Here is an 18,856-nt window from a genome sequence, read left to right on the forward strand (position 1 = left end):
GTAATTCATTTTCTTCTCACCCTTTTGGCCTGTTCAAGTTGTTCAGAGAGCTCTTCCAGGGCAGTAGCATGCCTCTGCCTGATTTCCTGGATCTGTGCTTCATGGTTTTTGGTTTCCTCTTCAATCGCTTTCTTCAGTTCAGCCACCTCCTGCTCACGCTTTGTCCTAGAGAAAGCATCAAGGGTTATCAAAATCAACATTTGAGTCTTGCAATTTGTATTCTTGTAAATTAAAGCTGAATTTTAATGGTGCCCTCTTACACTGACATATGATCCTACCTCAGCTCTTGCTGTGCTGCAGTGGTATCCAAGGTATCTTCCAGTTCGGTTTTTAAAGCCTCCAACTCTTCACTTAAATCTCTTTTCTGCTTTTCTGCCTTGTTGCGCGATGCCTTCTCAGATTCAAGATCCTCCTGGAGTTCTGCAATTTGAGCCTGCAACTCTCTTATCACTTTCAGTGCATTGTTTTTCTGAACTGCTTCTTCATCACCTCTGTTAAAAAAAGGCACAACAGTTAATGATATTTCATAACTTCAGATCTATTCTCGTAACAGTCTAGCACTATTTATTTACATAAATGGCATCTTAACTCTTCCACTAGAATAAAATAAACATTCTAAAACTTCACAGATAGAAAACCACTACTCTTGCTCTCAAGATCGTGACAAGCATAGTGCCACAGGTACTACAGGTGCACTATCTGAATGACCAAGCTTTCAAGTTTACATTTAAGCATTCCAATTTTGCAGATCAACACTGTCCCAAAAATGCACTGTTTCTAGAATTTTCTCTTGCTGCAAAATTATAGATCGTTACTCAAAAAATACAGAAGGTGTCTGGCTTATATCGTAACATGTGACTGCAAGGACTACCACACAGATCTTGATAATGTCTGTCCTACCCTGTCACTGAAAGTACTCCACTAAGAGGGCTCACTGAGAATTACATGGTTTTTCCCTCTTGAGCCTGAACTCTGGGAGACTTAAAAAGCTTCCAGAGCACAAACACTATGATACTCAGGTGAAACTTCTTTTTTTGCAGTTTTGTAGAGCAAGGACACAGATAAAACACTGAATTACTTTTTTTTTTGTCATGTCTACGCAAGGCACAGGTGCCTAGAGATGCTCTAGTACAAACACGAACTGGCTTCTGCTTTAACATTCCCAGTTCTGATACATCTGCAGTCAAATGAAATTTGACTGGGAAAGCAGGTTTCTACCACACTTCTGTAGCCATAAGCACCATGGTGCTCTGACCTAGCAAGAGCAGCCTGCAGTTCCTCCTCTTTTTTGGCCAGCTGGATCTTCAGTTCTTCAATCTGGGCTTGCAGCTCAGCTATTTGGTCCTGTAGGTCTGTTGTTTCACCATCAAGTTTTCTTTTAGCTTTTTCCAATTCTTGACGCGTCTTCTCCTCCTTTTTTAAGCGCTCTAAGGAAGCAAAAAATTATATTTATATGCAATTTTTTCTCTTGTCATCCTCGGGAGGTTCAGAGGCAGGGCCTTGGGGTGGCAGAAAAGGCTGAAAAGTTTAATTTATACAGTGCCAGTTCTTTTTCCAGTCTGTAGATGGAAGGCTGACTGGGAAAGGTGAAATAGCGAAGTCAAACTGTGTGGTTTAGATACAAGGTCAAGAAAATGTCAGTGACTGGAGAAAGAAGTCTGAAATAAGGGACCAGAAACATAACCTCATCTTGATAGAAAATAAGGATTGGGATCCAACAGAAGAGCAGTTTGAGCTGCTAGGCCAGATAATCATCACAAATATCAAGATTCAAAAATTATGATCAACTATGGACTGTAAAAAACGATGGCTTGCATAGTTTTGGAAGGGCTAGGCTAGACTCCAAAAGGTCTACTGGAAAATAGTATAGCTTAAAGAAAACTCGGATAAATCATTTTTGCAAGTATTTGTGCCACTAACTCACATCCCATCGATATTTAGCAAGACTCTGCAACCCTGATAACTTCCAGTAATTTACTTGTGTAGCTGAGATACTCCTGCCCTAAGATACCTCTTTGTGAAAATCATGCAGTTATCAGTGTCATAAAAGACATTTAGTTGATCTGCTTGTTTTCCAATTAAGATACTTACTGGCTGCATTGTTTACAGTTAGCTAATGACCAGATATGTAATATATTACAAGTCACAGGAACATTTTGCTTAGCATAGCATTAGCACAATTCTAAATGCATTAGCATAAACTTACTACACTCGTTCAATACTTTGTGGGTTCTCAGTGCGGAGATTTTTCTCACATCCTTCCCAAGCCTGCCGCTGGATCAGGACATCATCTCCCACATGGAAAGTGAGCCATGTTCAAGAATCACCTCTTAAAGCCACCCAGGGCTATTTGGGATTTTCCAATCTAAACCAATACTTTTTTCTTAACAGTTCCTCGTTCAATAAAAAAAATAGCACTTTTCCCTCTGTTTTTTTACATTATATTCCTGGTAAGTGACAGTTAGAACAAAGTAATGACCCAATTTTGTAACTGTGAAAGTTCATAGTAAACTGAATTAATTTTTTTTTTTCCCAAGTATCAATGCCCAGAAGTGCCAAGACGCTAGCAGAGAGGCCTTAATGGCTTCTTGAATCATCTCCAAGACTAAGTATCATTTTACTGTGCTTTACTAGCCAAGACATTGCATGCCTTGTGTTTAAGCTTTAATTTCCATTTCTAAGGTCATTAGTCTTGGAACGGTACCATAACCAAACACATCTGTCAAGTATCTTCAGAGAGACTAGTCCCAATTTAAGCACACAACTCCTGAAGCATTATTTTCCAGTGAGTAAAGATTACTTATGCCCACCTTAAGGTCTCTGAATATGATTTTTAAAGAAAAGGTATCACATCAATCACCTACTATCTCTATTAGGTCAATACCTTCCTGTACAGATTAAACTTTGGTATTCTTCCGTAAGCACATCAGTTTTAAAATATGTAGTGAGACAGGCCATAAGTGAAAAAACTATTTCCAAATTAGGGCACAGAGAGCAACTCAGCCTTGTATTTTGCAGCTGTGACTTGCTAGTTTATTAGTGTTGTGCAACAGCTCTTTACAGCCATCAGTAATTGTTAAAAAAAAGACACAAAATCAAGAAAGGTTATATAGAGAGCTAGTTTAGACTGTGACAACAGGCAAAACAGTCAGAAATAAATGGCCAAAGAAATGGAACCATTTTAGATAAACAAAACATTAAGACAATCAAAACAATTCAGATTTGCTTATTCAAAAAATATTGGAAGCCTAATGAATGCCTAATAACATTCTTCCAGAAATATTTGTTCTAATGTGTTATTATAGAAAAGCATAGCAACTTCCCAAGAGACAGATGTTCTACCTTGTTACCAGGGGATGCCTGCAACAACATGAATTTCTGGGTGTGTCTATAAATGAAATGGGTTTTCAAAAATGAAAACCTAACAAGTTAAACATGAGAAAGACTAAGCAGCCAGATGCAACAAGTCTTGCAAGTGACACAAATTTCTTTCAAGATTAAGATAAAAATAACAGCTATTAAGGTATCTACATATAAGGTTACACTTCGCAGTCTGGACCAGATACTGCATACATCATAATAAGTGATTCATTCCTTTCTAGCACGATGTCCAAGCTGTTAATAGGCAAATGTAGTAAGAACAAACCTTCCAAATCGGTGATCATCATTTCTTGCTTGTTCTTGAGTTTGGCCAAGTTTTTAGCCTTTTCTTCTTCTTCAGCCAGCTGAGAAGTACATTCGGCAATTCGATCCTCCATCAGCTTCTTTTCCTAGTTAGGAGAAAGGGGAGAAAGAGTAACTTCTAAAACACAATTTGAAAAGTCTCTAAGCAGCACAAGTAACTGAATATATAAAATCCATATACAGGTCTCATGCAGCACATATATATATTTATATGTATATATACACACACACATATATATACACACACATATATATATATAAAATACAGATTTTATGTCAAGTGACTGACCTGTCAATATTAAGAATCAATTGGAATAGTATAGAAGCACAAAGATTTGTTTTCCACGAAAGTGAGACTTGGAATTTAACAGACGGGAGGCCTGCTTTTAGGACAGCATTTGCTGTACGCTTTTGGAAATCTGTTTGCAAAGAACAATGGTAGCTATGACAAACACTGTTTCCAGCTCTTGAATTTGTAAAATTCATGAAACTGGAAAGAATACATAACAAATACCTCCCTCTTTTGAAGGTCAGTTCAGAAGCGTCTCTAAGTGTCTCAGCTTCAACCTGTTCAAACCCCACACATCTTCAGGCACAAACTTTATAGATAATGTAACAGCAGTCTCAAATGTTTTGAGAGCTATCACTTGGCACTACTATTACTTATGTACAGAATCTCCACCATGCATACTGGTCTCACCTTCAAAAATTTGGAATTTTGGTCCTCCAACAGTAGGATCTCTTCCTCCATCTTCTTGATCTTAGCTTCAGCTGTCACTTTTTCAAGCTGCAACTTCTGTCGAGCTCCCTCCTCCTCATCAAGCTGTTCCTCTAGATCCTGCGAAGAAAAGCAATTTCATCCATGCATTTTCCAGGTTACCCATGTTAATTTTTTTTTTTTTTAACTTGGTGACAAAGATGCATTATTTCAAAAAGCCACCTGCTCTAACACTAAAAATGCCTTTGCTTTGTTAGATTCATTTATACTATTGATGATCTGGTAATGAAATTAAGGGCCATGTGATACACATGGAATTTTATGCTCCATATTTCACCTTTGGCTGAAATATGCTGTCTCGGAAACATACACTCACTTCAGAGCCTTTCACCTTCCTAATTCTGAACATAAAATAAAATGTTTATTTTATGTCTACTTAATGACAACCAAATCAGATCAGGCTTTATGTGTACTGCATATGAACGGGGCATGTGGTGTAGAAGTGCAAGTGCCTAAGAAGAGACACCACAGGAGACGGATCTCCTGATTTCAGTACGAATCTAGACATCAGTATTACAGCTGACATGGGTCAGATACTGGCACAAATAGCTAGATACGACTAGAAAAGCAATAATGTATCGTGCTTCTATTCATTCATGGTTTTAAATAAGATACTCAGCCACACATTAAAGGACACTTATTAAAAGGCATCAAGAGCTGTGAGATGTGGGGTTTGTTTCCTCTTCAAGTACCTGGAATATTTTGAAAGACAGATAAGTTCAGGTATCCCCTTTTTCAAGATACCCATTATTCAAAAGGAAGTACATAAACCATCTGATTTTCACCAAAAAAACCCCAAATAACCTGGGGGAGATGAAGTTATCTTAAAGCATACCTGAATATGGCCCTGCATTTTCTTTTTCTCATTCTGCAATATTTGGTTTCTTTCCTCTTCCTCTTCAACTCTGGACTCCAAATCATGGAGAATTTCTTCCAACTCTTGTTTTTTGGCGGCCAAGCGAGCCCTCATCTCCTCAGCTTCTGCAAAGAGCTCTGTCTCTGCCTGTAGCTGCTCTGCAAGAATGTTCTTCTCTTCTAGAAGCTGTAAATATACCAGAAAGGTAGGAAAGTAGTAAAAATGACATTTCCAAGTCCCTCATGAGCGGTTATACATGACAACTACAAACACCAAGTTCTGCTCCAATTCTTGACTCCTTGGTCAACATTCAAAACCAAAGACTTTTAGCAGAGGGCTTTACCAGCAGCCCAGATACCAGGTTTTGCAATAGGGCTACAGCAATATTCACTCACTTGTCCCTCCAGTTTAAAGTAACAAATCCCACTGCACCTACTCCACCTGCCCTGTTCTACCAGCAGAAAAAGATCCCTACCTGAAATTATGTGTGAAAAGGAAAAACGACACACTGAAACTCTTCTGTCAACTAGGAAACGCCAAAAAAAAAGTTTAGTTTTGTTAACATGGTGTTTCCTGGAGGAATGGCTCATGCTGTCTCTTCCTATTCCATATTTAACTGAATGTGAAAAGAGTTAGCTTGCCTGATTCTCAGTGCTTTTGCTCACAAGTGTCTCCCCAGCATCGCTCTCTCACATGGGATATAGTGAAATTCACATTCTGGATATCAAAAGCTGATCTTCAGCACAAACCTGTTGATGTTTCCTTTCCATTTCCTCAAGTTCTGCCTCCACTTTTGTCTGTTTTTCTTTCACCTTCATCAGCTCCTCATCCTTGGCTTGAAGTTCTTCTTCTTGCCGAGTGACTTGAAGAAGAGGCTTCACCTGCAAAGATTTGAAATGAACGAGTAAGAACCTGCACTCACCTACTTACAAAAGCCAAAGGAAGTCACAGAATACAACGAACCTTTGTGAAGACTCTCCACCACTGCCAGTGCCTAAGCTTTAAATATGCAGCGCAATTCCTCTGCAGGATTTTCAGTGCACTCAGCTGCTGTTGTTTCTTTGCAAAGGCCCTGAAGACAGAAAGAGCAAAACCTTTCCTGTTAAATACGGCTGATCATCTGTCTGTGTTAATTTTTAGTTTACCCAATCCTAGAACACTTGCAGACCGTGAACAGGCTTATTTTTTAGTTTCACTGAATACACTGATTTATGAGCACTCATTCCTTATACAAAGAGGCAGAGCAAGGCCTGGATTCACCATCTTCAAAACAACAATTATAAATGCTATTTGTTCTTACTCTTAACAGACTTCTACTTAAAAAGATAAAATCAGGATGGATTAGCTGCTGAACTGTCCTTTAATTTCAAAAAAGAGGCTTTCCAGAGTACTTCTAAGAATCTCCAGTGGAGGAGAGATTTTTTTGCAACCACTTGCTATACCGTAAACAGCTGCATTTTCACAAAGGCAAGATTAAGGAAAGGAGATAGTGTTAAGGAATGAAGGTGCAAATTCTTATTAGGCAAAAATTCACTAATACCCTGAACACAACTACAGTTTATCAGGCAACACACTTTTAAGAAAATCTCTCCTGAAATGGAAGTTTTAATGCATAGCTCCCAACCAAAGAGGCTTAAAATGACCACGAGAAGATCAAATCAAAAAAGCACACATACTTCCTAGCTAGGTATCCTCTACAGACCGCCTGAAAGAAGATGATAATGTCTGTGATCTTCAGATCTCGTTCTTCTTCTAAGTGTGCCAAGACACCAGCTCGGAAAAAGATCTTGCTCTGTCCAATTCTGTATAAGTTGGGGTCCAGCTCTAAGGCTCTGATCTAAATGGACAGGCAAGCACATTGTTACTTCAAGAAAAGGATAATTTTTGTTTCAAATTTTCAATATTTTAAAAATGTTTAGGTATAAACACTTACCATACGCTCACAGGCTTGCTTACCATCCATAAAACCTTTTGGAATTGCATTGGGAGTAAGGATCTCATACCTTTAAGTCAAATGAAAAAACACTTTACATTCAACAATAAGCCACATTATTATAAGCTCATAAAGCTATAGTCACCTAGTGCACAGCTAAGGAATTTCTCCAGAAAGTTTCTCCAGCAGTCTGTTTTAGATTGTTTCCCCTTCCCTCTTGTCTTTAGAATACACTTGTAGTATTTAACTGCTTCAAGTTCAAGCCACTCAAAGACCTCACACATGGTATGGGATTTTCTTCCAGTTGGCTTGGGGAGGGGGCGAGGGGTGTCTTCAATTATTTAACAAGGAACTTTATGCCATAAAAACTCAAAAGACTGCTCTTGTTGTTACCTCTGTCTAAATTCCTGGAACACTATCCTGTTTGGAAATCCTTGTCGACAAATCCTTATTCCTTCCAAAACACCATTGCAACGAAGCTGATCTAGAACCAGATGTGGATCCAATTTTCCAGCCTGGATAAAAAAAAAAAAAAAAAAAAAAAAAGTTATTTTTAGTCCTTTAATTTGTAGTAATCAAAAATTGCAGTTTAAGTTTTTCAGGCTAATGAAGAGAAAGAATTAGAGGAGCATCTGTAGTACATACCCTCTTTTCGTGATTTGGAATGATGCAGCGAACAAAATTGGGATTAGTGTTTCGGAGCGTTGCCATCAGCTTGGTAAGAGATTCTTTATACAGTTGGCCAACAGTACGAAACATGCCCTTCTTGGTCTTGTATGCAGAACCAAAAGCTGTCTCTGTTATTCCGGTGACCTGATCCAGACCCACAATACGATCCACTGGGAAGGACAAGAAAAAATAATTAAGTGGGCTTTTAATATTTGTCAGGTATAAAGACAGGCAAAAAGAGGAGCAATAGTGCAGCAGCAGAAGCTTTGCGGAACAAATGACAGAAGATGCCATCGGTTGGCAAGGCAGTCAGCATGTACTAGGGACGCTGTGCAGAAGCAGTGGAACAAAAGCCACAAACTTATACAGCAGGGTAGTGTAGCTTTAGTAGGTACAGACTAAAATATCCAGCTCTTTACTTGCAGTTCTACATGACTAGCAAAGCCCTTTTCTTCATTGTAAGTCAACTTCAAGAGATAGGAAGCTGCCTGGAAACTCGGAATTGTTTGAATTTTTTTACAATGCAAAATATTTCTAAGTCGAACATTTGCAACTGGACACCTGTGCATATAACGCAGCGTCACTTATGATAATTATATAGATTAAATCTGAGTTCTGTTGAATGTTCAAAAGTGTTTTGAAAGCATAAAAATTTACAGAAGAGTCGGAAATAATGTTATTTCAGTGATGAGGGAAAAAAAAAACAACATCTGCCAGACTTCTGCTAGTCTGCTACTTTGAAGAATTCCTCCAAGTTTTATACAAAACTGAAAGGACCTCTCTAGCCAAAAGACATGCTTCAAAACAGGAAAACTGCACATCAAAGTGCTTCAAAGCTGACATGAAGCATCAGAACAGAGATTATTTTTTTCTTTGATTTTTTGAACATTTTGGGTAAGGATCTCTATGATTTCTTCTTCAGAAGCACAAATTAGAAATCTGACTGCTGTTATTAAAACCTTTTAGGCCAAAACCATGAATGTGATTCCATGTGCATGTCAACAATTATTTAAACAACTCAAAAAATACACAGGTGGCTTAACACCTTAATAATTAGTCGGCACTTCTTAGTACTGAGCAAATACACAACATACGTTGGTTCTCCATGAAATCCAAGCTAGCCAGCCAGAAATAAGCAACTATATGTAGCTACCATTTATATTTTGTGATGTTATCTTCAAATTCATTCAAACCAAAGCAGAGGGAATTATGCTTTGCTACCAGAATTAGTTTTGTATATGACAAATAAGTAACATTTTATTTCATTCTTGTACTCAACTGGTTTTCAAAGGACTATGAAAAAAAAAAAGGAAAATTAAAAGCAGAAAAATACAGGGCAACAAGTTTGAATAATCACTTCTAGGTCTTCCATGTAGTATAAAGCAGAGCCCAGATCCTCCACAGTTTTGAACAAAAGAATTTAAGAGGCTTATTAAAATTAGAATGGTAAGTAGGTGGTAAGCTGTTCATAAGAACATATCCCAAATATTAAAGCAGAATTCAGTTCTACACCAGAAATGGGATAGAAATTAGCAATCAGTCTTACAAAAGATGAACATAACAGCTTGTAAATAATAGAAACATGCACCGACCTGACACCACTAATGACTGGACACCATTCAACTTTGTTTGGCCACGTACTTGTAAAAATTTTTTACATATATCTGATAATTGTGCATCTTTTGTTTTGCTCCTCTCTGTCCTCCAGCTTTAAGCTGGTTATTGATGTTTCAAAGAGGATTATTAAAGTTATGTGTAAGCTTTCCCTATAGGTTAAGAGCAGTCATTGAACAGCAGGACTGGACAATACTACGTTGGCTAAAGCCTCTGAATGCAAGCCCTCTAGTAATTACTTCAGGAAACACCACTAGCTTCCTCAGGTATGTGATGTATCATGAGTAGTGGGAGATACCCAAGCAAAGATCAAAACTTCAAAGGCACAACCTTCACAAACACACAGACTTGGGGAGAGCAATCCAAGAAGGATGAAGAAGAGGCTGGATAAAATGTCTAAAGCATCTACAAAAAGATATTCCAAAGAAGTGGATTAGTTGATTTTTCAATAAGTAAAAAAATATGTGCAGCCTCTGCAAAGGGATATATTACAATTAAGAGGTTTTTAAAGAACAGAACAATTCCCACAAGTCTGGAAGAAGTTTGTTTCACTTACTACCCCCACACTACAACTGCAGCACTTATCCTGATACTTCAATACATTCCTCAGCTCTCCTCCCCAAAAATATATCCACGTTCTAAAGTGTTCCAGAGTTTTGTCAATGTCGGACTGCAGAAAGAAGCTTGATAGTGTTACAAAGCTTATGCATTCTCTCAAATGCTTGGAGATACCAGGATTATCACTTAAGAAGCAATTCTATATCTCAACATGGAACTAGGAAGCAACAAACCTTTTTACCTGCAATGCTTAAATGCAATGCATAAAATAGAGATGTTATATGTATGCAGCAGCAACTGAATAGGTATGCACTCAAGAGACCATTTGCCTTGTGGAGGTATACCTAAGTTTAGCATGAAATGAAAAAGTTCATGCAAGCCTACGAGCAAAAATGGTTTTCCTGTAGATACAACAGCCCTGCCTTTAGTAGGCCTACTGTTTTTACATCCATTCACCTGGTGGATCATGAAGACCAGTAATATTGTCATAGAAACAGGCTCTCTGAATATTCTGAATCTCTAAGGCAGAGAAACAGCAAAAACAGAAAGACAGAAGAGCAGATACACAAGACACTTCAGTTAGTATACAGAACAGGTTTATCAATTGCAAACAGACTTAACTGTGCTACAAAAGCAATTAGGCCACAACATATTCCATGCACATTTCGATTATCTGTGGAAGCAGGTTTTGAATATTTGGACCAAAACACTTTTGCTTCTGTGCGTGTACTCAAAAGGGAAGAAGCAGATCCCCAACCAAAAAGTTCCTTATATATTCAATAAAACTGCTCTCTGTAGCTGAACCAAGTAAGAGGGAAACTCGGTATTAACCTACAGCACCATCTATATAACAAGCTTAATTTCATCCTTGAATAAGAAACTACAAGATTTATTTACTGTGGCATGTAGGTATGTGATGTTAAAAACTAGAACAGAAAAGTCCCTGCTAAGTATTTATTTGGCTATTTCTGCTTTTTAGAGTATTTTGGTAGAAATGTTGAAAAATACTTTAAGCTGTTTAGCTAGTTTACTTGCACATCAACAGTGTACGCTTAAAGTAAGAATATATTGCATTTGATTTTAATATGCAATATCTAAGCACTAGTATGGCTGTTAATTTTATTTTAGGAGATGCAGATTTCCAGGCTATCACCCACCACTGCACATGAAACAACTATGCTGGTGCTCACAAAAGACAACATTTTATTAACAGCAAGAACCACTACAGCTGTTTACATTCAGGACTTCACTGCAGCAAGTTCAACTAAGAGTTTTGGACAATATTCTACATGAAATTTGACACAGGGTAACAAGTAAGTGAGTATCAGTTCAAATAATGAACATGAGAAGCTGCTACTCAGAAATGGTACATGTGCAAGGGACCACAGGTGCAACCCAGCTTCCTTGTACTTTCAGTGCTAAACAATAAAGAAAATGTTGATATTTACAACGTAGAGGTGGAGGGTGAGGAGGGAACAAGCACAAGAAAACCCGAACTCATCCAGCAAGGTAAAATCGCTAACAACTTGTGTGCTCAGAGCATGATCTCTTACCATCCTTCCAAAGCTCTGCAACAAATTTATCGGAAGACTGGTGCAAGAGCGTAGCCACATTGTCATTCAGGGGGTCCATATTCTTCATCAACCACTCATCTGCCTTGTAGTCTACCTGTAAAGCAGCCACGTTGCACATGATCAGATGGACTACCAGCTTTAGGTTTAAATTCAAAAGCACCAAAAAAAAGCTTTCAGAATACTATAGTGATGTTTTCCTCCTATTTCCTTCTTGATACTTGCTTGGTATGAGTTAGTTTGACCTGTTTTAAGGAGGCACAAGTGCCACAAAAAGTTATTATTCTTTCAAAAAAGTAAATGGGAGTTTTTCTTAAAAATTTTGCAATCTGTTTGCTTACTAATAGCTGGTATACATTTTCAGCCTAATGTTATTGCCGAAATAAGGCTTCACATTCACTGTGAAGGTGTAAAAACAACTCTAGCGTAGATTCTAATTACTTTATCTAAATTACTAGAGAGTAAATTAAGGATGTGCTGAAGCATGAATTTTTTTAATTTCACCATAGCAGTTATACTTAAACACCTTGTTCTACAAAGAAAACAAGCAAAGCTTTTATTGTGAAAGAACCAGTTCTGTGGTTTGCAGTTAAAATATGGCTCAGCAGTTGAAAACTCAATGTTACTAACACAGGATTCATCCCAACCCCAAAAGAGAGCCCTAAAATTCCCCAAGTCCAACAAAACCTCTATATAGACTAGCATGTTTTTGCTTCAACCAAACTGAAAGTTTTCTATTTTTAAATAAGGGCTTTGGAAGGAAAGCCACAGTTAAAGGCTTCCAGCACCCAAAACCAAATCAGATCATTATCTTAGTAATTGCATAAAAAATGCACTTTTACAAATAATTATAGTTTTAAAGGAATACACATTCTGATCAAAAACTGAAAAATGCCTTCTGTAAGAGGAAAATATGCAATGCCACTATTCCAGAAATGCCCACTCAGTTTGGCAGAAGTAAACCGTCCTTCAGAACACCTACTTCCTAGCAGTCAGGCACAAAGCTGTTTTACTTCATTTTGATTACCTAAAAGTAACCTACTGTTAACTGCAGTAACAGTGATGATTTCAGTATTTCTGAATTAACTGTTGTAAATATTGATACAATACAATGTATTAATATCTTTAGTTCACTTTTTGCTACAATTACCCAGTACTCACATCAACAAATAAATAACAACAAACCATTAGTACTTTAAATGAAAATTAAAGGATAGTTCTTAATCATTCACACAGCCTGTTTCTTCTAAATATCAGGACAAAACCTGGTACTAGGATTAAGTTTTAACTCCTTATGAAACTAATTACATAGCATGGCCCTATAGAATAGACCTGGTGATCACAAAGGATCCACAAAAACACAAGAATTGTAGTTATTTCATGGGCCTGTTCACAATGCACCTGAGCTCTGTCCCCTTTAGCGGGAGACTGAACAATTAAACTCACAGTAGAAATGAAAAGGCATCAGCTTACCTACAAAATGTGATAAACAGAAAGTCTTACGTGAACCAAGGAGATAAAAGTGAAGATGGCACACTGACACAGCCCTGCTTCAAGCACTACTACCAACTTGGAAACACTGGTATTCAGAAAAGATTCCTTAAAATAGAGTCCTGAAAAAACCCTCACCTGTAAGACCTGACAACAAAATTAAAGGAAACTGAAATACTTGCTTAATTTGATGTTAATTTATATTTTTCAGTTCTGCCTGTTGGGTAACAAGTTCCATCAGAGCTCTCCTGAACATGTTCAACAAAATTAAACAAGGTCACCCTCCTGCACAAGTATCTCTAAATTTGATAGCTATACTGCTTAGTACTTTCCCAAAAGCAACATTTCTAATCAAGTATTTAACATTTAACCTTACCTTCCCTGCATAGTGAATAATGCAGAAGTCTGCTTTGTCCTTTAGCTGTCTTGGCTTTTGGAACTTGGAGTGGGTTCCTTGTTCTTGGACCAATTTTTCCACAAATGTCTTGTCAGTAGCTTTAGGGAACCAGCATTCTTCATCCAGTAATGCTAACACACCAGGAGGATTTGCCTGAAATTCAGTTGGATTTAATTTCTGTTAATATTTAATATATCTATTTTTAAGAAATTATTATTTAAAGCACAGCATTGAATGCCATAGTAAGTTATCTAAACTGATTCCAATTTGATTTAAATTAAAAGCTGTGGGGGAGTCCAGGTCAGTGAAGGACATTATGACTGGTTCCAACCAATTCATTCCAATGTGTACAGAGCCAGACATGACAGACCTGATCTAGTGCTGCCTACAGCCTTGCTTTGAGCAGGGACTGGAATAGATGACCCCCACAAATATTTCTGTGACATGTACGTACACAACAGTTCATCCACATTTGCACAGTAGTTAATGTCATGCTTTAGTGTGGGCTAAACTCAAGAAAATGATCCCTCTCAGCCACTCGGTCCTACTGTGGCAGCCACTGAGCCTCCCCTTGCTCAGCCCTGTGTTGATATGCAGCAGCAGCATCCAAAGATTCAGCAGGCTTAACCTGAGCAGCCAGCATAGTTTCATATACTCCCTCTCTTTCCATATAATTTAAGCATTTCGTTTCAAGGTCTGTTTATTCTTTAAGTGAAGTAGGGAACAACCAATGTCTGTATTTTACAGCTGTAGAATTGTTTGACAGGATCATTTCCCTCAGAGAAGACACTGATGTACACAGGAAAGCGTTCGAAAAAACAAGGTTTATAATGATTTATACTTCAAAAGTTTCTAGTGAATGTAAAGTTTACACATTTGAAGAGAGGTATTTCTATGTGTCTGCTACATGGCATCATATTTACAGCACAACTATGAAGATAATGGCAGTTGCTTTAAAGAAAAAAAAAAAATCAAGTAAGTTGATGCATTTCAGGATATTCACCTAAATATCAGCATGCTGAAAGCATCCACACTTAGCCCCTGAGGCTTTTTGGCAGAGATTTTTACCTTCCAAGAAGGCAGAACTTTCTAAGTTATACACACAAAGTGCAAACCTTTAATAACTGAAGCAAGATTGCCCTTTCCCTGCTCTAAAGAAAAACAAGAACACAGCTCATGAGCTTTCCTGCTCTTCAGGACACACAGCATCATTGGCAGCTTACGTGCATTCTAGAATACACACATGAAAATTTAGAGAGTAGTAACCACAACGCTCAAGGTTTAATTTAAAAGGTCATAAAATGATTTTGACAGCATAGTTCTGAGGTGTGAAGAAAGGTAACCTTCAGGAATTATGATCTTTCATCTCCTGCACCAGGGCCTCCTGCTTTGAAGCCCTCTTAGCTTCCAGATACTAAGCAACCAGAGGAATATGTTAAAAGCAGAGCGACTAAAACAACCCTTAAGATACTGTTTTCCTATTTGCAAGGTAGATTTATGGGGAAAATTCTACTCCAAAGGAAGTTTCAGGAATTTTGCTATTGATCTCAAACAAAAAAAAAAAAAAGTTCACTGTAAGTCTTGTAAAGCTTTCTAACTGAGCCACAATGGCATGGTTTAATATGAAAGTGACAGGATTAAAGACACATCATTAGTACTAGGGGGGAAAAAGTATAAAAATAGTAGCTTCGTATCTTTAGCTCAGTGTTCTACCCTAAAGTCTGGGCAAACTCCTGTAAGGATAAATCCTTTTACTAATACACACTATTTTAGACTTTGGACTTCAGCATTCAAATTAATTCACTTTTTGTGACAATATGCAGACAGTAAAAGAAAAACTCAGAAGTCTAACCTCTTCTCCTTAGAGCATTATTAATGCACAGACTTACAGGTCTTTCGATTAAGTCAATGCAGGGCTGCAGATCCAGTCCAAAGTCAATGAAATTCCACTCTATACCCTCTCGTTGGTACTCCTCTTGCTCCAGGATAAACATTGTGTGGTTAAATAACTGCTGAAGCTTCTCATTCGTGTAGTTAATGCAGAGTTGCTCAAAGGAGTTCAACTACAAGAATAACATTAGCAAGCAAGAATAAATCAGCAACAGAATTTGTCACATATCTGAAAGTCAAAAATTTGACCTTACAAGGCAATTCTCCAAAACTCTGTAACGTTCAAATACAATGTAAACAAGATTGAAAAATGCATTACACAAATCTCTTATGTTCCTTGTTATATGTAATTAAACTTACACATAGTAGAAAATACCATCACGTATAAAAACTTATTTAGATTGAAGCATAACTTTTTGGCACTGTAATTTAGGGTTTTCTAAGTGTTGCATGCTGCAAAAGAAAACCCTCCTGCAGCCTTGCATGAAGTGTCTCTACAGTTAGTCCTGAGCACACATTAAAAATCTGATTAGCAGTGTTTTGAAGTACCTCAAAGATTTCAAATCCAGCAATATCCAGAATTCCAATAAAAGACGCTCCCTGTCGTTTGGTCCTGTCCAAAGCTTTATTAATGCGGTGAACAAGCCAGCGGAAGAGACGTTCATAGGTGGCCTTTGCCAAAGCTTCCACTGCAAAGTCTGCCTGAAAATCCAAACAGAAAAAATTATTTACCCTGGAGAAAGTCATCAAAAGAACACAGAGACGGATGTTATCACAAATAAGTAACAGAAATTAATGGACTTAATAGCACTGAGGAATGAAAATAAGCAGTAGACACAATACATAGTTTGATTAATGTTATGAAAATTTGTTTTTTAACCTGTTCCATAAAAAAAAAGCTCCCTGTGTGTCTGATACGTACAACAATGACATTGAAGGATGGACCCAGCAGAAGGTCAAGGAAAGGGCAAGGTTTCCTTAAACAAAGCCAGTGGCAGTACACAATCCCAATTTTCTTTATTAACAGCCAATCAGGATGATACACAGTTTCACTTCACCTTTAAAGCACCAAAACTTACTTGTTCTTTGGTCTGGGCTTTCTGAACGTAGTCTCTACCAACTTTGATGCGTGGTGTCAGTATGGCCCGGGTGAACTCCATTACATTCATTCCCAGTAGATGGCAGAGTTTCTGTGCGACTGGAGATCAAAATAAATGGAAGCACTTAAATCCTCCACAGCAGCTAGCAACACGGGTGAAACAAGCTACTGACAAAGGCTGTCATGTGCCAGCTTAAAAATTGAACTGCCATTCAAAACAGCAGTTAGGAGATGCACTTCTGTCTGTGGACAGACTGACCCTATCACACAGCTCGTGCCTGCAGGGCCTCCGGCCCAAGGGCTGATGGAAGCCTCTGCAGAAGCACAACGCTGAATTTCCTTAGGGGAGTGCAGAAAACACTAGATCTCATGAAACTGCAGGGAGATCACGTAAGAGTCCATAGCCCATGTACAAGTGCTCATTTTGTTACTTTAAAAGGGAGCGTTCATTCTCTCATCTCCAGAAAAAAAACCAAACAAAACACAGTATGGGCACATCAAACACCAAACTCCATCATACTGAAGGTTGCTTAAAATCTGCTTCAATTTAGGCAGGTATGCCAGTGTAACGCTTCCATTACAGACTGTATCAAAATATGTTGTGGATTTTTAATGTTTTATATAGAATAACAATGCAAACACCAGCACACTTCTTTAAACAGCATGAACTCTCCCGGTGTCACGCTCATTATTTGAAATAACACGTTACCCACACCATCATTACGTATTCTTGCTGCATCAATCCCCTTTTCTAAATCAGTTTTCCAGTAGGTTAGGTGTTTATGATTCCATACTTCTAAAAATGAAAGTGACACTAAAGGTATTTTTAGGTCTGGGTAAGTGCTGCCCTTTAGCAGGAAGCCCTCCACACTATCCAGTACGTACTTTAACCCCTTATCTTTGTAATCTGACAGCTTCCTTTTTTACTGTCAAAATGAAAAAAGCTGTTTTTTCAAATCAGTATTGGAAAAATAGATTTTACACCAATGTATAAGAACTTCCTCTGCATTTATGATTCTTTTTCAGCTGGTATTCAATACACCACTGCTAGCTCCTAATGGTGAGATTCTCTGTCTGGACATATATTCATTAGAAGCATTCATGAATCAACACACAACTTTATCAGTAAGATCAGGGTAGCATCACAAACGGAGCACTCCCTTCACTTCAGCTACATAAAGGCGCATTTCTGTGCTTTGAGTATAAAAACACATATCAGCACATCAGACGACACGTAACAATTGTAAGCTTTAAGTAGCAAGTGCTGTCAGGATCTTTAAAAAAGAAAAACCAGAAACAAACAAACAACAACTTGAAAATATTAAGTAGCCATGAGCATCAGCTTGGTAATGTGGTGTAACGGATACTATACTATGGTTTTTAAAGAAGGAGAGGGTCTAAAAAACAATGGTAATAGAACAAAAATCAAGATATCCAGGAAGTAAGAATCATTTGTATCTTTCTACATCACATCTTCTAAACAGACAATGACTCAGTTGAGTTGTCTAAGCTGGTACTAGAAACCCCAAAAAATAATCCTTCAGCCAACCTTTTTTCCTCCCCTCACTGCAAGCCTCAGTGGCAACGGCCAGCCAAATGCCAAGTCAATGGCTATTGATCTTTAACCCACACCTGCTTGCTGGAGCACTTCAGGCAGCCGGCCACCACCCTCAGAAATGGCAAGTCTTGGACATTGCAAGCACCCGACACACACAGCAATGTAGGACAGTTAACGAGACGCAGACAAGAATCTGAGTTGTGCATGTGCGGCAGGTCCTGTGAATGGTGGTTTTTACTGCTCTTTCCACCGATGCCAATTCTCAAAGCCAACTTTCCTTAAGAGCATTTAAAAGGCTGGCACTGAAGTACTCCGTTAAAAACCTGCAATTGCTTCAGCAGCTATTTCATTTTGTGAAGAAATATACTCCTCAAAATGCTGATTGCACTGCAGGTACTAACTGATAAATTAAATCTCAGTCACACCACCATCCCACTTCAGAAATCAGATTTTTCCAAATACAGCATTCTTATGTTCAGCCATTTCGCTATGGAAGTTGTGCTTGCCTCCAGGGCTCTTACCATTGGCAAGAAAACTGCTGTCAAGAACCAAAGAAAACAAACCGATTTAAGCGTGCACTTTTTCCTAGTGCTTAAGTCTTTGTAGATAGCAATAAACAAGGCTACAACTGAAATATTTATTCAAAGTTTACAAGCAATGCAAACACCATAAATTCTGTTGAAGGATCCTTAAATTTGTCTGCATTATGAGAATGGATTAGGAGAGTTTTAATAATTGCCTGTTGGCTACACCGCAAC

General features: G+C 38.0%; 1 protein-coding gene across 2 annotated transcripts in view; it reads right to left on the minus strand.

The window, feature by feature from the left end:
• MYH10 (myosin heavy chain 10) overlaps positions 1 to 18,856 on the minus strand; it is a 100,411-nt gene that overhangs the window by 15,492 nt on the left and 66,063 nt on the right. For both annotated transcript variants that reach the window (XM_056343506.1, XM_056343587.1), the window contains 17 exons: positions 16,521 to 16,639; positions 15,991 to 16,143; positions 15,441 to 15,614; positions 13,531 to 13,704; positions 11,646 to 11,760; positions 7,897 to 8,090; positions 7,645 to 7,766; positions 7,252 to 7,321; positions 6,995 to 7,155; positions 6,282 to 6,390; positions 6,068 to 6,199; positions 5,298 to 5,504; positions 4,385 to 4,522; positions 3,647 to 3,770; positions 1,256 to 1,427; positions 279 to 491; positions 21 to 165 (listed from right to left, as the gene is read on the minus strand). In XM_056343506.1, coding sequence (XP_056199481.1) covers positions 21 to 165; positions 279 to 491; positions 1,256 to 1,427; positions 3,647 to 3,770; positions 4,385 to 4,522; positions 5,298 to 5,504; positions 6,068 to 6,199; positions 6,282 to 6,390; positions 6,995 to 7,155; positions 7,252 to 7,321; positions 7,645 to 7,766; positions 7,897 to 8,090; positions 11,646 to 11,760; positions 13,531 to 13,704; positions 15,441 to 15,614; positions 15,991 to 16,143; positions 16,521 to 16,639 — 2,522 coding nt within the window. The remainder of the gene's footprint in view (positions 1 to 20; positions 166 to 278; positions 492 to 1,255; positions 1,428 to 3,646; positions 3,771 to 4,384; positions 4,523 to 5,297; positions 5,505 to 6,067; positions 6,200 to 6,281; positions 6,391 to 6,994; positions 7,156 to 7,251; positions 7,322 to 7,644; positions 7,767 to 7,896; positions 8,091 to 11,645; positions 11,761 to 13,530; positions 13,705 to 15,440; positions 15,615 to 15,990; positions 16,144 to 16,520; positions 16,640 to 18,856) is intronic.

This window comes from Falco biarmicus, chromosome 1 (assembly GCF_023638135.1).
Source record: "Falco biarmicus isolate bFalBia1 chromosome 1, bFalBia1.pri, whole genome shotgun sequence".
Lineage (NCBI taxonomy): Eukaryota > Metazoa > Chordata > Aves > Falconiformes > Falconidae > Falco > Falco biarmicus.